Here is a 20,820-nt window from a genome sequence, read left to right on the forward strand (position 1 = left end):
ATAAAGGTAGGTAAAGTTAAGTCTACAGATCACTGTCAAAGCTTGCTTCTTTACAGTTGAACCCAAAGTTGAGGTTTTGGTTCTGGTCATTGCGCAACTTTCCAACCAAGTGACACTTCCAGGGACATTGCGGGGGCCAGATGTGGGTCCTACAGCAGCTAGATCAGCTTATTGGCTCCATCACCATAGGACAGAGTAGTGATGTAGGCACTGCAGTGAAGGGGTTCTTTGGGCCAGCTCTGGTTGTGTTGTGTTTGAAATCTAAAAACTTTATGAATGAAACTGAATTAATTTTTCTTGACTAGACTTGTTGAAAAGGCTTGAAAGTAATATTTATCTTGGTTACTGACATTACTTGTGTTCTCAGTTTAGTTTAAATAAAAAATGTGTGTGACAGCATTGAATGAAAACAGGTCCTTTTGTTGGACCGACCAGCAGTCTACCTGAACACTGAGTTTTCAAGGTGTCGTATAACCATAACTTCAAAGACTCACCTGGAAGACCACAAGACACACACACAAAACTATCAGCCTTCACCTTTTCACCACAGTAATCCACAGCTGGATCACATGTTCAAATGCATCTATTCAAGCATCCAGCATATACACATGTTCTCTGCAACTGAACTGAACAGACGCTCCCATAGTGTCAGTAAAATTTTTTTATAAAACTATAAAAAAAATAAATCCAAAAAGCACTCGACTACAAAATGGATGTGAAACTGATGTGAAACTGAACACTGGCTGCATCACGGAAAACTTTGTGTTTCAGCTCATGTTTTGGATTGACGTGCCCACTTAGTATATCTTGCAGCATTTATCTGCAGTAACAGTCTCCTGCTTCAGCCTCTCTGTATCATCAGGACACAGCTCATCTTTTCTCAGCAAAACATCGTCTTGTTCCCTGTCAGCTGGCTCCCATCTGGAGAGAGAAGAACAAAGAAGAGAGGAGATAGAGGAGTGTTTCCAGAGACTCCCTTCATCAGCTGTCAGTCAGTGATGCAGCACATCCAGTATAAAGAGCAGCAGGGACTTCCGTCCTGTTCAGAGCAGCAGTGGAGCAGTTGGAGTGAACACACACAGACCTGCAGAGACTTTTAGCATCAAGTCTGTTTCCTCTGCAGATTTCACTTAAGTTCAGAGTGGAAATAAACTCCTTTCAAAGAAAAAGTCTGTGTTTGTTGATGAACATTTCTGTTCCGAAATATCAGCTGACTAGTAAACATTGAGGTTGTCACTGAAGATATCACAAGGACAGAGATATAAATGTGATGACTCTGCTCATGGTTACTAAATGTAATGGTGGTTCTGTGATGTGCAGGCTTCTGTCAGACTGATCTCAGAGCTGTGATCAGTTGTTCAGTGTTGAAATGAAAGAACAAACAGTCTGAGATCAGATTTGATGGAGGCCAGTTTGATGAATGACCACCACTGTCTCTATACATCTTGTAAGGCTGTTTTGTTTCCTGAATACGTGATCACAACAAGCTTCTGGCTGATCTGACTGGCTGACTCTTGTCTCTCTGTGTGGCTCTGTCCAATCCTGAAGCCTGTCTCCATTTAGTTCTCACAGCTTCACTGATGAAAGCAAGTTTATAGAAAGACACAGAGGAGGTACACTGGATCTTTGATTTGATACTAACTGTGTTTAGTACAATACTGCTGAAAGCAACATGGACTGACAGCAACCCTCTACTGACCTCAGAGTCTCCAGTCTACAGAGTGGACTCTCCACGAGATCAAACAGCTGCTTCACATCTGAATCCTGCAGATTGTTGTAACTCAGGTCCAGCTCTCTCAGATGGGAAGGGTTGAACTTCAAAGCTGAGACCAGATAATCACAGCTGATCCCTGACAACCTGCATTGACTCAGTCTGAAATAAGAATAAAAGATGTGAATAAAATCGTTAATAATTTAATTAGATATGTTCAGGCTTAGATGAAACTGAATTTAAGTGTTAATGACTTTAAGAACTAACAGTGGATATTTTATACAGTTTCTGCTTGAAACACTCATCTTGAACAAAAGGAAATTTAACACTTGTATAAAAGTTCAGTTTGCACATGATTTGGGTTGAGTTGGTAATTAAACATATCAGATCTACAGTAGTAACAGACAGTGAACTGACCTCAGGGTCTCCAGTCTACAGAGTGGACTCTCCAGAAAACCACACAGCTGCTTCACTGATGGATCCTGCAGGTTGTTCAGACTCAAGTCCAGCTCTCTCAGATGGGAGGGGTTGGACTTCAACGCTGAGACCAGAGAATCACAGCTGATCCCAGACAACCTGCATTCACTCAATCTGAAATGACAAATAAAAGATGTGACAATTACAGCTGATCTCCGAAAAACTGCAGCTCCACAGTCTGAATAAATAACAAAAGATATAAATAAAAATCTAATCAATAACATGTCTGTTAAAATGAGGAGCGGACTTTGTCCTTCTGCTACTGATGATCATCATCATGTTAGCCTTCTACAATCATTAAGTCTCTCTTACTTTAGTACAGAAATAAAGAAAACCTACAACAGCTCCAGTCAGCGAACTGACCTCAGAGTCTCCAGTCTACAGTTTGGGCTCCCCAGTCCAGCAAAGATCTTCACTTCTGAATCCTGCAGGTTGTTTTTACTCAGGTCCAACTCTCTCAGATGGGAGGGGTTGGACTTCAGAGCAAAGGCCACAACTTCACAGTGAGTCTCTGAGAGTCCACATCTAGAAAGTCTGTGATTACAAAACACATAAAATCTGTTTGTATCTAGAATGGAAAGAGCTGGACGGCCCTTCATCACTGAACCTGGACTATTCTAGATTATTTAATACTGTGTATATTTTAAGTTTATATTAATGATCACATCAGGACTCACCGAGCCTTTCTACAGTTGGTCACAGCTGGGCACAGCCTCCGTCGGCCCTCCCATGATGTGTTGTACTCTTCCAGGTTCAACTCTTCCAGAACCTCCTCTGATATCTGCAGCATGTAGGCCAGAGCTGAGCAGTGGATCTCAGAGAGTTTCTTCTCTGATCTGTTCTCTGACTTCAGAAACTCTTGGATCTCGTGATGTGCTGAGAGGTCATTCATCTCCATCAGACAGTGAAAGGTGTTGATGATTCTGTCAGGACAGAACTTAGATGTGTCCATATTCTTCAGGTTGTTGATGGCTCTCTGGATAGTTTCTGGACTGTCCTCTGTCTGACCCAGAAGGCCTCCTAAGAGTCTCTGGTTGGACTCCAGAGAGAGGCCATGAAGGAAACGAACAAACAGGTCCAGGTGACCATTTTCCCTCTGCAGGGATTTCTCCATGATTCTAAACAGGAAGTCATCCAGAGATTTAGTGGGATGCTGCAAGTCTTTCCCCAGGAAGTCCTCCAGCTCCTCCATGTTCCTGTTGGTGTAACAGTGGAACATGTAGACTGCAGCCAGAAACTCCTGAACACTCATATGAACAAAGCAGTAGACTGTTTTCTGGAAGATCACACTCTCTCTTTTGAAGATCTCTGTACAAACTCCTGAGTATACTGAGGCCTCTGTCACATCAAGACCACAGCGCTCCAGGTCTTCTTGGTAGAACATGATGTTTCCTTTCTCCAGATGTTCAAACGCCAGCCTCCCCAGTTTCAGAAGAACTTCCCTATCAGCCTCCATCAGCTCCTGTGGACTCGTCTCATGTCCTTCTTTGTACTTGTTCTTCTTCCTCTTTGTCTGAACCATCAGGAAGTGTGAATACATGTCAGTCAGGGTCTTGGGCAACTCTCCTCTTTGCTCTGTAGTCAACATGTGCTCCAGAATTGTAGCAGTGATCCAACAGAAGACTGGGATTCTACACAGGATGTGGAGGCTCCTGGAGGTCTTGATGTGGGAGATGATTCTGATGAACAGTTCTTCATCACTGAACCTCCTCCTGAAGCACTCCTCCTTCTGGACATCAGTGAAGCCTCGTACTTCTGTTACCCTGTCAACATATGTAGGAGGAATCTGATTGGCTGCTGCAGGTCTGGAAGTTATCCAGACCAGAGCTGAGGGAAGCAGTTTCCCCTTGATGAGGTTTGTCAGCAGAACATTGACTGATGCCTTCTGTGTGACATCAGACACAACCTCACTGTTGTTGAAGTCCAATGAAAGTCTGCTTTCATCCAAGCCGTCAAAGATGAACAGAAGTTTACAGACAGCCAGCTTCTTTGCTGTGACCTTCTGTAATGTTGGATGGAAAACATGGAGCAGCCTGAGAAGACTGTACTGCTCGTCTTTGATCAAGTTCAGCTCCCTGAATGAAAGCACAATTACCACACTGATATCTTGGTTTTCCAAACCCTCTGCCCAGTCCAGAGTGAACTTCTGCACTGAGACGGTTTTTCCAACACCAGCAACGCCATTGGTCAGAACCACTCTGATGTGCCTCTGTTGGTCAGGTAAGGCTTTAAAGATGTCATGGCACTTGATTGGAGTGTCATGGAGGGACTTCTTAGAAGCTGTCTGAAGCTGCCTCACTTCATGTTGAATATTAACCTCTTCACTCTGTCCCTCTGTGATGTAGAGCTCAGTGTAGATCATGTTGAGGAGAGTTCCACTTCCTGTGACATCAGTTCCTTCAGTCACATGTTCACAGCTCCTCCTAAGACTGATCTTATGTTCATCTAAAACCTCCTGCAGACCAACATCTGTTGGGAAAAAAAGAAAAATGTAAAATTTGTACAATAATCTTGGCAATGACATTGCCAATGTACAGTCTTACTTGTTCTGGATCTTTCTAGACATTGGGGACAGGAGGAGACTCCTGATGAAGCAGACTGGTCCCAGTATGAGGTGATGCAGTGTCTGCAGAACCAGTGTCCACAGCTGGTAGATACTGGATCCTTCAGGACATCCTGACACAAAGCACAGCAGGACAGCTGCTCCTCCACAGAAACATGGCTCCTCTTCCTCTCTCTGTCAACACATTTATTTATCACTAAAAGCACGACAAATTCTGTAATAAAAGTAAAAATGGTAAATTTTCTACCTATTGGTACTCAAAGCGCTTTACATTCACAATGTCACCCACTCGTTCTCTCAAGCACACACACATTCACAGACCAGTGCCAACCACGGGGTGCAGTGTCTTGCTCAAGGACACTTTGACATGTGATCTCTAAGATAAGATACTAAACCACAGCCACTTCAAGTTTTAAGTAGTTCTAAATACATATACTACAGCTTGTGCAAGAGGTGGGGTACATGGTTACAGGTCACCAATCTATCACAGGGCAAACACAGAGAGACACAACAATTCAAACTCACATGCATACCAATGGCAAATTTAGAATCACCAATTAACATAACATGCATGTCTTTGGAATGTGGGAGGAAACCAGAGAACCCACAGAAACCCCACACATGCACAGGGAGAACAGGCAAACTCTGCTCAGAAAAGAACCAGGCTGGTTTATACACTCACCGGCCACTTTATTAGGTACACCTGTCCAACTACTCGTTAACTTAAATTTCTAATCAGCCAATCACATGGCAGCAACTCAATGCATTTAGGCATGTAGACATGGTCAAGACGATCTGCTGCAGTTCAAACCGAGCATCAGAATGGGGAAGAAAGGTGATTTAAGTGACTTTGAACGTGGCATGGTTGTTGGTGCCAGACGGGCTGGTCTGAGTATTTCAGAAACTGCTGATCTACTGGGATTTTCACGCACAACCATCTCTAGGGTTTACAGAGAATGGTCCGAAAAAGAGAAAATATCCAGTGAGCGGCAGTTCTGTGGGCGCAAATTCCTTGTTGATGCCAGAGGTCAGAGGAGAATGGCCAGACTGGTTCGAGCTGATAGAAAGGCAACAGTAACTCAAATAACCACTCGTTACAACCGAGGTATGCAGAAGAGCATCTCTGAACGCACAACACGTCGAACCTTGAGGCGGATGGGCTACAGCAGCAGAAGACCACACCGGGTGCCACTCCTATCAGCTAAGAACAGGAAACTGAGGCTACAATTCGCACAGGCTCACCAAAATTGGACAATAGAAGATTGGAAAAACGTTGCCTGGTCTGATGAGTCTCGATTTCTGCTGCGACATTCGGATGGTAGGGTCAGAATTTGGTGTCAACAACATGAAAGCATGGATCCATCCTGCCTTGTATCAACGGTTCAGGCTGGTGGTGGTGGTGTAATGGTGTGAGGGATATTTTCTTGGCACACTTTGGGCCCATTAGTACCAATTGAGCATCGTGTCAACGCCACAGCCTACCTGCGTATTGTTGCTGACCATGTCCATCCCTTTATAACCACAGTGTACCCATCTTCTGATGGCTACTTCCAGCAGGATAACGCGCCATGTCATAAAGCGCGAATCATCTCAGACTGGTTTCTTGAACATGACAATGAGTTCACTGTACTCAAATGGCCTCCACAGTCACCAGATCTCAATCCAATAGAGCACCTTTGGGATGTGGTGGAACGGGAGGTTCGCATCATGGATGTGCAGCCGACAAATCTGCAGCAACTGCGTGATGCTATCATGTCAATATGGACCAAACTCTCTGAGGAATGTTTCCAGTACCTTGTTGAATCTATGCCACGAAGGATTAAAGCAGTTCTGAAGGCAAAAGGGGGTCCAACCCGGTACTAGCAAGGTGTACCTAATAAAGTGGCTGGTGAGTGTAAGTCTTTCATTCATTCATTCATCTTCTATACCCGTTTAGTCCTGTTAAGGGTCACGGGGGTCTGCTGGAGCCTATCCCAGCTGTCATCGGGCGAGAGGCAGGGGTACACCCTGGACAGGTCGCCAGTCCATCGCAGGGCCACACACAGAGACAGACAACCATTCACACTCACATGCACACCTACGGCCAATTTAGAATCACCAATTAACCTAATGAGCATGTCTTTGGATGGTGGGAGGAAGCCGGAGTACCTGGAGAGAACCCACGCAGACACAGGGAGAACATGCAAACTCCACACAGAAAGGCCAGCCGGCCCATGGATTCGAACCGGTGACCTTCTTGCTGTGAGGCATCAGTGTTAACCACCTCGCCACTGTGCCGCCCATAAGTCCTTCAATAAAACTGAAATTCTGATTTAAAAAGAGTCATATTAATGAGTTCATAGAGTGATGGCCCTTGGCCATTTTGTGTTTCACTGGCTTCTCTGTGCTCCTCCCTTCCCAAGTTTTCTCTGCCTGCTTCCTCCCACCTTGTTAGGGAGATCCACCCCACCTGTGACCATCTATAAAGGCATGGACCTTCTAAGATGGTGTCCTCTCCTTCCTGGATGGCTGGTGCCTCCAGGCACCCCAGCATAGTTTTGTTTGTTTGGTTTGGTTATGTTCTGTTGGCTCTTTTGTTAAATAAATTTATGGTTAATTAAACTGGTCCCTGTGTGTTCTCTCTGTTTGGTTGTGCTCTCTAATGAGTTGGGCATAACAATAGAAGATCACTTACTTTGTGTCTGAAGGTCCAGGTTCATCACTGAAGACTGGAGGTTCAAACCTGGACCTGTCACTCTTCATGGACAGACAGCTGGATACTGGAGACACTGCTCTCTGAGGTTTGTGGTACTGACCTCTGTAAAAACAAATGTATTTTTATTCTCATCTATCACTGATAACTCCTGTAATAAAAGTAATTTAAGTAGCTGTTAATAATACAGCTCGATAATAAGATGTTTGTAACAGTCCTCTGAGATAAGATTACAGCTTCTCTAGGTGACTGACAGCTGTCATAGATTCTAAGAGGAAGCAGCTCTTATTATATTTATATGTGTAAAAACAAAAAAAGAAAAAGAATATTGATTTAGTTTTGAAATTACCTTTGAGTAAAAAGAATCAGCCAGGGAACAGAAACTGTACTGGAACTGACTAAAGTGAATCAGAATTAGTAGCAGTTCACTTACTTTGTGTCTGGGAACCCAGGGTCATCACTGAAGACTGGAGGTTCCATCCTGGACCCGTCACTCTTCATAGACAGACAGGTGGATACTGGAGATTCCGCTCTCTGAGGTCTGTGGTACTGACCTCTGTAAAAAAGTTTAGTTTTTATTCACATCAGTCAGATTTTTTCTGTAATAAAAGTAATTTAATTAGCTGTAAACACACAAAACACAGTTACAAAAGAACACAGCTGAAACACAAAAGACAAATAAAAGCAAAAAGGTTACATTTAAAACACATGACTCATGTAACTAACTGAGTTCATTTAATTTATGGTTTGTAATAGTAATAAGAATAATAACAATAATAATAATAATAATACATTTTATTTGTAGGCGCCTTTCACGACACTCAAGGTCACTGTACACAATTGTTTAAAATAAAACACAATTTAAATACATGAAATAGACAAAATAAAACACAATTAAAGTACACACAAGCATACATATAAAACATATAGTTACATACAAATGACAGATAGAATGGGAGATAGAAGTGAGACTATGGAATGGAGTAGGCCTGTCTGAATAAATAAGTTTTGAGCTGAGATTTGAAGGTGGTGACCGATTCTGAATTTTGTTGTGTTCCAGGAGGGTGTTCCAGAGACAGGGGGCTGAATAGGAGAAGGCTCTGGACCCCATGGTGGCCAAGCGAGCAGGTGGGAGGGTGTTGTTTTGATGAGGATGACCTAAGAGTGCAGGCAGAAATGTTTATGTGGAGCAGATTAGTGAGGTACTGAGGGGCGAGGTTGTTTAAGGCTTTGAAGGTGAGAAGTAGGATTTTGTAGTTGATACGGAATTTGACAGGAAGCCAGTGGAGTTGCTGCAGGACCGGCGTTATGTGACTTATGGATCTAGTGATGATTTGTGCGGCGTAGTTTTGAACCAGTTGTAGTTTATGGATGGATTTGTCAGGTAAACCAAATAAAAGGGAGTTGCAGTAGTCCAGACGGGACGTGACCAGGCTATGGACCAGAGTGGCAGGATTGTCAGTTGAGAGGGATAGACGGAGACGGGAGATATTGCGTAGGTGAAAATAGGCTGAACGGGTGATATTGTTAATGTGAGAGCAGAAAAAAAGAGTGGTGTCAAGGATGACACCCAGACTCTTAACCTGGGGGGAGGGGGAGACTGGCGAATTGTCAAATGGAGAAGTTATTTATATTAGATAGAGTGGTTTTGGTGCCAATGAGAAGAATTTCAGTTTTACTACTGTTGAGTTTGAGGAAGTTGGTGAGAACCAGGTTCTGATTTCCTGAATACAGTCCAAGAGGTAAGTGGGTGGAAAGGTGGAGCTGGCTTTGGTGGACAAGTAGAGCTGGGCGTCATCCACATAACAGTGGAAATTAATATTATACTTATGAAATATCTGGCCAAGGGGAGTGAGGTAGATGATGTATAAAAGAGGCCCAAGAACAGAGCCTTGGGGAACACCAGAGAAAAGGGGGGGTGGGCCGGGTGTAAATGTTTTTAACTGAATAAACTGAGTGCGGCCAGAGAGATACTAGATAAACTAATCGAGAGGTGTGTCAGTAATAACGATGGAGGTCCTGTAGTAAAATGAATCATCCACCAGGAACAGAAAAATGGGCTGAAATTATTCAAGATTAGCCACATAGATGAGTTAGTAGCAGTTCACTTACTTTGTGTCTGAGGGCCCAGGATCATCACTGAAGACTGGAGGTTCAAACCTGGACCCATCACTCTTCATTGACAGACAGCTGGATACTGGAGACTCTGCTCTGTCCATTTCTTCCTTCATCTTCTGGACTTCCATCAGTCTGAGAAGTAAACCAGGAAGTGAGTTTACAGTCTGTATTCTCCAGTCAGCTGATTTCCTAACTGTCATGTAAACCACAAACCTGGTTACCATAACACAAAAGTGAAATCTAATTTCAACTGGTGACTTGTAAGACCTTTTAACGGTTTGTTTTTATTAGCTTGCTACATCTGTTGTAATGTTAGCTACCAGAACTAAATAGCTAACATTATAATGAGCTGCATTCTCCCACAAAGAGTTAAACTGAACAACACAACAGGACAAAGCGTTTCTCCAGTTTTCATTTGACAGCAGTCAGTGTGCGGCTGCTTCTTGTCCATCATTTGAACATTGTACCATTGCCATACATATTGTGTCTGTCTAAAGAGTCCAGGCTGCAAACAAACCAGTGAGTGTCTTTGATATATGGACACTTTGACTCTCTCCTCTTGGGAGCATGTCTGTGTTGCCTACATACAGTAAGCTCAGAATATTCCTATATGAAACGATGAAAGATTTACTTTATTTTCTTCATTTTACAGTAATTATGTCATTGAAACTTGTTATTTGAAGTATGGAACAACTGAGGCTTGAATCTTGTAATATTAGTCCAATCTGGGTCAAAACTTCCTGGGTTCAGAGTTATTTTTGTCTCCTCCATCTTACTTTTCTTTGTCCTCTCCTGATCACTCTCCTCTTCTTCCCTCCTTTCTTCTCTCTCCTCATCTGTACCTCTCTGAACTCCATCTTCCACCCTGGATCTACGTTTCACAACTTTTAATTTACACAGAGACAGACTTTCATAGATGCATTTATGTAGTAGTTCTTTTCCAGAGACATAACTACATTTGGTAAAAGTGAAGTCCTCAGCTGCTGGGGATGGCTGCTGCCATCAAGGAGTGTCATTGCTATGGGATGGGGCTGCCTGGCCTGGTCTAGGTGGGTGGTACATGTCTCAATAACATCCACATGAATGCCAGGTCCAAAAGTTTCCCAGCAGAACATTGAATTGTCACAAGACGATCAGTGTTATTTACTTCTATTGTCAAAGGTTTTAATGTTGTGGCTGATCTGTGTGTTTGTGAACATGTAGTTTTCTGTGAATTATTACTTATTGTGTGATTAGTTATATCCAACAAAGGTTAAAAATATGTCAACTGGACTGTGATTGTTATGTTGACCTTTTGTTTGTGTGTAACGCTGCTCACACTCTGAAATGAACCTTGTTACAGTGCTGCAACAAAATGGATCCAAATTGCTCTGCTCAGTTAAGTGATGTTGTTTATTTCACTGTTTTAATAGCATTCATTTCAGTTCAATTTTATTTATATAGCGTCAGTAACAATACAAATCACCTCAAGACGCTTTACAACACCTGGTCTGAAACCCGGCCTGAAACCCTGAGAACAAGCCTGATGGCAACGGTGGCAAGAAAAAAAATCCCTTTTAACAGGAAGAAACCTTGAGCAGAACCCAGCTCATATGGGAGGACCCATCTGCTTAAGGCCAGCCAGGTATAGACAGAAAAGAGAGAACAGCAGGAGGAACTACAACCCGAATTCCAGAAAAGTTGTGACGTTCTTTAAATTTAAACAAAATGAAGAGTAAAAGACTTTCAAATCACATGAGCCAATATTTTATTCACAACAGAACACAGATAATGTAACAAATGTTCAAACTGGGAAATTGTACACCTTCATCCACAAAACAAGCTCATTTCATATTTGATGCCTACTACAGGTCCCAAAAAAGTTGGCACGGGGGCAACAAATGGCTGAAAAAGCAGGAAAGTTCAAAAAGTTTCAGCTAGGAGACCATCTAGCAAGTAATTAAGTTAATTGATATCAGGTCTGTAATATGATTAGCTAAAAAAGGGATGTCTTACAGAGGTAGAGTGTCTCAGAAGTAAAGATGGGCTCTCCGATCTGTGAAAGAGTGCATAAAAAGACTGTGGAATACTTCAAAAGCAGCGTTCCACAACGTCAAATAGCAAAGGCTTTGCAACTCTCATCACATACAGTGCATAACATCATCAAAAGATTCAGAGAAACTGCAGATGTCTCTGTGCGTAAGGGACAAGGCCGAAGACATTTATTGGATGCCTGTGGTCTTCGGACCCTCAGACAACACTACATCAATCATCGACATGATTGTGTCACTGACATTAATAAATGGGCCCAGGAATACTTCCAGAAACCACTGTCCGTTAACACACTTCGCCGTGCCATCTGCAGATGCCAACTAAAGCTCTATCATGCAAAAAGGAAGCCGTATTTGAACATGGTCCAGAAGCGATGCAGTGTCCTGTGGGCCAAGACTCATTTGAAATGGACTGTTTCAACGTGTGAAAGTGTTCTATGGTCAGACAAGTCCAAATTTTACATTCTTGTTGGTAATCACATTCGCTGCATCCTCCGGGCTAAAGAGGAGGGAGACCTTCCAGCTTGTTATCAGCGTTCAGTTCAAAAGCCAGCATCTCTGATGGTATGGGGGTGCATAAGTGCATACGGTATGGGCAGACTGCATGTTTTGGAAGGAACTATCAATGCTGAAAGGTATATAAAAGTTTTAGAGCAACATATGCTTCCCTCCAGACGACGTCTATTTCAGGAAAGGCCTTGTGTATTTCAGCAGTACAATGCAAAACCACATACTGCAGCTATTACAACAGCATGGCTTTGTCAGAGAAGAGTCCGGGTGCTGAATTGGTCCGCCTGCAGTCCAGATATTTCGCCTATAGAGAACATTTGGCGCTTCATTAAAAGAAAAATATGTCAAAGACGACCACAAACTCTTCAGCAGCTAGAATCCTATATCAGGCAAGAATAGGACCGAATTCCAACACCAAAACTCCAGAAAGTCATAACTTCGATGCCCAGACGTCTTCAAACTGTTTTGAAAAGAAGAGGACTTGATTCACCATGGTAAACACGCCCCTGTCTCAACTATTTTGAGACCTGTAGCAACCATCAAATTTGAAATTGGGCTCATTTTGTGCATGAAGTTGTAATATTTCTCACTTCAAACATGTGTTATGTTATTTATGTTCAGTTATATTGGCTCATGTGATTTGAAAGTCTTTTAGTTTTCATTTTGTTCACATTTAAAGAACGTCCCAGCTTTTCTGGAATTCAGGTTGTAGATAAACATACATCTGTCATGGATACATATATTTGACTAAAGCGTACATGTAGAATCTGCTGATGATACAAATTCAACATATAGCTGATGATGTTACATGACAGTTTGAGAATATAAGAGGAATCATAGGCAGGTTGTAGAATTGTTCATTCAGGTAGGAGTGGATAACTGCAGGAGGCCATGAAGACTGGGCAGGTTGATGAGACCACAACAACAGATGTAGTATGGAGCTCAACAGGTGTGACGGCCCCGGGCCTGGGTTCCGTGTAGTAGATCACTCTGCTTTGCTCTCTCTACTCAGCACCAAACCAGCGTGCTGGTCTTTTGTTTGCTTTGTTTTATTTTGCACTAACAACATGCACCACACTTTGACCAACACATCCATACATTCACCTACCACTGATACTGATTTCCACATCCCACCTGATTGAGTAGTTGCTTTAATAAATTTTGGTTCGTTCAATTTGAGTTTTGAGTGTACATCTCCTGCTTTTGTTGTGGCCTACGAGCCGATTGTAACAACAGGAAACGCACAACTCCAGGCCAGAGACACTCACAAGAAAATGGAGGAGGAGGGGAGGCGTGGGACACACAGCACTGAACATGCTATACAGTAATAGCACAGAATTGCATGACTAGTAACAGAGAAGAAATTAGATAAGGAATTAAAGGACAGGAGCTCAGTGCCAGAGAAAAGAAAGTGGAGGATAGGAGCTCGGTGAAGAAGAGAGAAGAAGACATATGCTCAGTGCATCGTCCCCAGCAGCCTAGGCCTATTGCAGCATAACTAAGGGATGGTTCAGTCCAGCCCTAATTATAAGCTTGATTATAAGTTTGAAAATAGAGTTGAGGAGGCTAACGAGCGTAAGAGAGCCAAACATGTAGAGTTAGCAGCAGAGCAGAATGGGCTCGTGTGTGGCCTGTAGAGGTGGGCTGACATGGATTTGTGGCAAAATCTGCGATTGCTCTTCTGAGCGAGCTGGGCATAAGAGGGGGGTGACTCCAGGACGCTGGAATTCACTGTTAAGCCTTCTCGAGGTGTCGTCGGCCTAACTTAATGAAACATCAGTGAAGGGAGGTGCCCACTTGAAAACCCCAATGACATGCTGCATAATGCTGTTGACTAGGCCAGGTATCTGATGTCTTCATGTTGGTTGGTAGTGATATTTCTTTGTTTAATTAGCTGCTGAGTGGGACATACAAGCCAGCAGCTTTTGGTTAGTTTATATTTCACAAGGTTTAAATTGTCCGCTGCTCTGTGGGCCATACAAGCCAGCAGCATTTACTTAGCTCACTTAGATTGTAGGTTAATCCTCATATCTCATGACCGCAGGTTTGTTAGGGTTTCTCAGTTGGACAGGGCCTAGGGATTATAACATCTAACCCTGTGTATTAATGAATACCAGTAGTCCAGCCTGGATGACACAAATGCATGAAATAGTTTTTCAGCATCACTCTGGGACAGGATGTTCCTAATTCTGACAATATTACGCAGGTGAAAAAAGGCAGTCTTGGTTACTTGCGTCATGTGTGAATTAAATTACATATCCTTGTCAAATATAACACATGGTTTTTCACAATAGTACTGGAGGCCAAGGTAACATTATCCAAAGTAACCAGGTGATTAGATAATGAATCTGAGATGTTTAAGGCCAAATACAATGTTGGGGGAGCTATGGAGTAGTGGTTAGAGGCGCAGCTTGGGGACCGAGGGGTCCCAGGTTCGCCTCCTGCCGTGTCCATGTCCATGCTGGTTAGGTTAAATGGTGATTCTAAATTGGCCGTAGGTGTGTGCATGTGAGTGTGAATGGTTGTCTGTCTCTCTGTGTTAGCCCTGCGATAGACTGGAGACCTGTCCAGGGTCCCCACCTCTAGCCCGATGACAGCTGGGATAGGCTCCAGCAGACCCCGCGACCCTTCACAGGAATAAGCGGTTACAGAAGATGAATGAATGAATGAATGAAAAACACTTAAAGGTCATGAAAATTCATTCAGATAAAGCTGTCACTGACAACATCAGCATGGATGTTAAAGTCATCTACCATAATAACTTTATCTGTTCTAAACACTAAATCACATAAAAACTGAGAATAAAGAGCAGGTGGCGATACACCACAACAAGCAGAGTTGTTTTTTTGTGTTTTCCAGGCTGGATGAGGAAGACTAAGAGTAAGGGTTTCAAATGAATTAAAGCTCTGCTTAGGTCTAGGATTAATAAATAAATCAGAGTGGAAGATTGCTGCCACTCCTCCTCCTCTACCTGTTCTTCGAAGAATGTGATAACTGCTATGACTGGGTGGCGTAGACTCATTTAAACTAACATATTCATCATTCTGCCGCCACAGATCAATCTGATCATTCACTAAAAGAGATTTAGAGGAGAGAGAGATCTGACATTTAAAAGACCACATATATTATTGTTTTTTGATTTAAAGAATCTGGGAGCAGACAGAAGATCTATGAAGTTTAGAGAGTTTTGGGTGTGACACAATCCTAGAGAAGCAGCAGAGAAGTGTGTAAGACTACAACTCCACCTCCTGGTTTGAACTCTGAGTTGTCATGGTTTTGGGGGGAAAGTGTTCCAGTTATCAGTGAAGGCCATGTCATTTACTGGACACCACCTAGATAACCAGCGATGGAATGACGACTTGCAACTAAACATGCCATCATTGGTCAGACTAGCAGGGGTCCAGAGAAAACTATGGAGTCCGATATAGTTTTTGCAGGAGAGAGAAGGAGAAGCAGAGGGAGACAGAGTAGCCATGGCTAACTGCTAAAGTTAACAGATCAAAGTTGATTAAGTGAGAGATTATGTGAGGTTCAAAAAGAGCTATGGAGGACAAGTGGTTGAGTAGAAGATATGTAAGAATTCCCCGCCATACACAGAATGTTTTTGTAATTTGAAAGAAGATAAAACAGTGTTCAAACAGCAACACCTCACGGTGCAGAAGTAGGAAATGACACAATACACTTACTTAAGTGATGGATGTAATAGTATGTTCCGAGTTTCTGAGCAGTGCAGCAATAAATACTTGTGTAACTTAGAATATGGTCAGAGAACCACAGGAACGTGTTAAAGATAAAGGTTTTGGACCAGTGTTTGTGTTCTATGTCACACATCTTGTCTAATTCAGTGTATTATGTTCACAGCGAAGAAACATTTTATGATTTTATGTATTTTTAACTCGTCTAGATTTATTTAACAGCTACAGTTATGTTGCAGATGAAGAAAATAACTTCTAATATTTCTGTACTTTTCTATCAAGCATGATTTTAATGTAATGGATTTTATTTGTAATAAAGTCTGTATGTTATTAAGTATATACTAATGTATTTTATTCCAATGTGTAGTTGGCAGCGTTTAAAGTAAATAAGTAACTGCTCGCTGGCTCAATGAGTGAAAGGGAGAGACAGTGAAAGAAATAGAGGCCTATTTGTTTTCTCAATCTAATAATTTTCTTCATTATAATGAAAACAACATCAAACTCACTCCCTCCTTACTTGTTTTGTAGAAACAATCAAACTTCATATCCAGATGTATTGTGTCTGAATCAATGGCACAGTAACAGAAATAGATAATGACTCTCGATCTTTTTGTTTAACCTTGTTTCATGTGTTAAAAAGTGAGCGAGGAATGGTCCCATGATGGAGCACTTGAACGCAGCCCTGTTTCTTTCTTTGATTTCTCATCACCTCCAAACTCTGTCTCTCTATTCTGCAAACAAAGTGATTAAAGGGCTTATATATATAAAGAGTTATATTTGTATAACTCTGCTTTATATAATGCTGCGTTATATAAATATAACTCTGCTTCCTGGTTTGTGCCCTTTGATCACTGATATCTTAGGTCACAGTGTGATCATGATGTGCTGGAAAAGACAGGAAGAAAGTATTTTGTGACATTACACTAGCTGTGTCAGGAACTCACATCAGCTGCATGTCCTCAACACAACACAACACACTGTTCCAGCTGTTTGGATGACCAGATGTTACTGTTACGGTTAACTGATAAATAAAAAAAAATAAAAAGTACCGTTCAAGTCGTTTGGAAGTTCACAGGTTTATAGCAGTCCTCTTACTTTGTGTCTGAAATTCTAAATATATCAGTGTATTTCTATACTCAGTTTTCTTTTCACAATTACAGTGAAGTCAAAATATCATGAAAAAGGACTATAATGTTGTGTTAACACTCACCCTGCCTCATCGTTCAACCACCTTCTGTCGATTCACAACAGAGTCAGAGTTGATTTCAGTGTTCCCTTCCTGTCCTCATGAAACTTGATCACCTGCTCAGGTGAGCTCCTCCCCTCTTTCTTTACAAGAAATCTGGTGAGTTTATTGATGTGTGGATCTGACGGTGTGTTTATAAGCCCCAGATGAAACAATTGAGTTGGAGCCATTAGACACAACATCCCAGCCAACACTTCAACTGCCATCCATACATGGATCCATAGTTCAATAGTTTTTAGAATAATGATTTGATAGTTTGTTTTCTTGAAGAAGAAAATCTGTAATCAAGTTATGTTATATTTTTCTTCCAAATTATTCTTTAAATTGTTACAGTCAGCAGCTTCACATGTTAATATCCTATTAAAGGCATGGAGATGTCAGATAGGATGATATTAGGAGGGTATAATTTATCATCTTGTGTTCAAACTTTTGGAGAGAGGAGAGAAAGGGATTCGCAGAATAGATGAGGAAACACCACCATCTGGTGGCCATTCGAGGAACTGCAGCTGACTTCTTCAGTTGGAGCTCATACGAGTAAATAGAGTTAGTGGATGTTCAGGATTTTTTTAAATTGAATGATTTTTGAAAGCAACACCTAGCAAGCTAACCTCCTGACTACCAGGAAAATAAATATTATCCAATCACAATTTTTTTTAATTCCCCAATCTTTGCAAGGTAATTAGAATGCTGGGAAAAAAAAAATTAAAAAAAGTTTTTTAAGATTTCATATAACTGATGGACAACATTGTCCTTAATGAGAAAGAGAAAGGTACCAAAGCTCCACCCCTTTACATTTGATATCATTGCAAAAGCTGTAAATGTACTCTGTAGATAGGCAGTATTAGTCTTAAACCTTGGCTTTAACATCAACACATATGCACAGAGAAACGGGCTCATAATGCATTGCTAATGTTACGTTTTTATTTCCCAAACAATTCCTTACCTTTTCAATTCGATGAAAATCGCGTAAGGTAACGCTACTTTGCACGACCATGCATAACTTTGTTCGACTGTCGTGAATATTTGAAATGTCCATTTACATTATGTACAAGTAAGTTAGCCATATGAATCTTACCTGTCCAGGAGAATATTAGCAACGTTGGCGTCTGTCTTCAAATTCTTCTCCGTTTTCAGCCGTCTGCATCTTTCAAAGGCATCTCCTATACAAATCCTTGTTTTATTTCGGACTTTGTCACCATATTTCGGATTCATAACGAGGTCTTTTAGGTTTAGTAACGTTATACATGTTTTATCCGACACATTCGTAGCTGCAGCTGTGGTAACTAGAGCAGAGCAAAACACAACATGACAACGTCAACATTAGTTGAGGGTTGCAACTTTCTTACTGCATTTCCTCGTTAAAATATTATTTTTAAGCCACCTACTTTCTTCGATTGTGCTATTTTTTTGTCATCTTATCATAGACAAACCCTAACCCTTTTAAAATAAAACAACCATTTTTTTTAACTCTTATTTTTAGGGGTGCTGGGACAAAGTTTAGGGGAGCTTGAGCACCCCTATAAACGGGCTACTGTCCGACGTCGAGCCCGCTTCAGCCGTACAGGAAGAAACGTTTTACAATTTACGCTGAATTTTTCTCCTCTGCTGATCTCGCGGTGTTATTGGCGATAGTGTAAAAAGAATACACCAAATAATTTCGGGTGAAAACGCATTGTAACGCGCGTTACTGACCTTTGTACCGAGTAAAATATTACCCATTTTTTTTTGGAATGCCTTACATTACCGCGTTACAGCAAAAAGCAATACATTACAGTAATTACATTACTTTTGTAACGCGTTACTCCCAACACTGTTTACTAATTACTTTTATTTTATTATTAGGCCACAAGCCTAAATGCATCTAATAAAGTTGTTCCATACACTGGAACTGGGAATAGGTGGCATGTGTGGCATTCATGTTACAGGGAACGGTAGGAAAGTGCAGGACTGAATCAATGCAATATAACAAATCAGAGATACAATATTTGGAATAATTCAACCAGTGACCACTGGTGAAAAAAAAAAAAAAAAAAAAAAAAACATTTTCAGAGGAGACGCCTCACTGCAGCTGACAGGAGTGAAGGTTCAGGACAAAGGAGAATACCAGTGCTACACGAAGACCACTAGCGGAATCGAGGAGTCAATAATCAACCTGAAAGTGGACGATGTGAAAGACAAAAACAAATAAAAAACGGTAAATCAGCCTTTGTCTCCTCACTCAATACGTATTAATAGAATCTGTTCAATTGTTTTGATCAGTTGGATTTGTTGACAGAAGAACAGATAGATGGTAAAAGAAAAGTTAGATATAAAGACCTGTTTTTCACTGTTTTTTAAATGTATGTGTTGTGTTGCAATAATAACTGACACCTTTGAAAGGATAAAAGTTAAAGTAGCAAAGTTTCGGACCTCATGAACGAAGACTGTAGACTGAAGACTGAAACTATTACGAGGCATCCAGAGACAATTTGATGAACTGTTTTTCTTTTTCAGATAATCCAGTCAATGTTAGAGCTCATCATCATCTTCATGGCAGTCATTGTCTTCTCACCAGTAGCAGTAATAGTAGCACTAGCAGCAGTATTAGCAGTAGTCGACATGCTGTAAAAAGAAAAAAAGGTAAAACTACATTCTGCCTCAATTTTTGAATTAATTGTATTGTTGTTTGTTGTGTGTTGCTTGTATTGATGATGTGCCTTCTAAACATTTCTCTTTAGATAAAAAAAGAACAAACACAGGACAGTCAATGCGTAAGTACATGTATAAAATTCTGTTGTTGCCATGAAGTTAGAACTAATGTTCTATAATGTTCTAATATGTGTTTCCTTCAGTGATGATCTAATGATCTGCTGTAGTTTAGTGAATGAATAAATCAGTGAACCCTTTCCTCTCAGTTGAACTCCAACTTTCAATGAACCACTGTCTCAGCTACAAAGATGATTTCAGTCACAGTGTGATTGTCAGACTGACTGGAAGCAGAGTTCAACTACATCCATGATATGAAAACATTCAACTCACTGAAATGAGGAGAAACCAGAAAAACACAGGAAGGAATCATGATTGATGTGATGGTTTCATTTGATCTGTAGAAGTTGGTCTTAAGCATTAAGATGTGTTTTTATGCTGATTTTATTCCTTTGCCATTTAACAGACATATAATAGAAATGTTTGACGAAAATTATTTCATATGGACACACTGAGACAACAAGAGGACAAAAAAAACTAACTACTGGAGTGAGGGGTTAAATGATACTCTGAAGCTACACCAGTAAACTTTGAAGATGAAAATCTGCTGAAGAAGACTTTTAATTCTGTGTTTTGGAGCCATCTGGCTGCCAACATTATTTTCAGGACTGTTGACCACTGAATCTCTGCACTGCTGCTACACTACTAACTATCTTTGCAGATTCTTTGGTAGCAGTCAGTTTTCGTCTCAGGGTTGCCAGGTTTGTTCACTGTAATAACTGAGACTGCTGCTATTTTGTGTGTACTAAGCTGTATAGAGATTTAGTGAAATGATTTAAATATTTCTGTTAAACCATATGGGGGAGCTGTGGAGTAGTGGTTCGAGGTGTGGCTTGGGACCAAGGTTCCTAGGTTCGCCTCCCGTCATGTCCATGGCTGAGGTGCCCTGAGCAAGCATCTAACCCCCAAATTGCTCCCTGGGCGCAGAGTAAGGTTTACTGGAAGCACAAAATCACATTAAACATATATTATTAAATACACAGGTATGAGCAAAACCTACAGTAAAATAACTATCATGTATTAAGAGGTTGAA

General features: G+C 41.3%; 1 protein-coding gene across 1 annotated transcript; it reads right to left on the minus strand.

The window, feature by feature from the left end:
* Positions 1 to 206: 206 nt before the first annotated feature.
* Positions 207 to 10,143, minus strand: LOC311503644 (NLR family CARD domain-containing protein 3-like). The gene is made up of 6 exons (XM_084566495.1): positions 9,556 to 10,143; positions 4,732 to 4,925; positions 2,866 to 4,657; positions 2,552 to 2,722; positions 2,129 to 2,302; positions 207 to 1,873 (listed from the first exon to the last, which is right to left on the minus strand). The coding sequence occupies exons 1-6, from the start codon at positions 9,783 to 9,785 to the stop codon at positions 1,648 to 1,650; spliced, it is 2,787 nt and encodes a 928-aa protein (XP_084422621.1). The 5' UTR covers positions 9,786 to 10,143; the 3' UTR covers positions 207 to 1,647.
* Between the last annotated feature and the right edge of the window lie 10,677 nt (positions 10,144 to 20,820).

This window comes from Chelon labrosus, assembly GCF_963514085.1.
Source record: "Chelon labrosus genome assembly, chromosome: 18".
Lineage (NCBI taxonomy): Eukaryota > Metazoa > Chordata > Actinopteri > Mugiliformes > Mugilidae > Chelon > Chelon labrosus.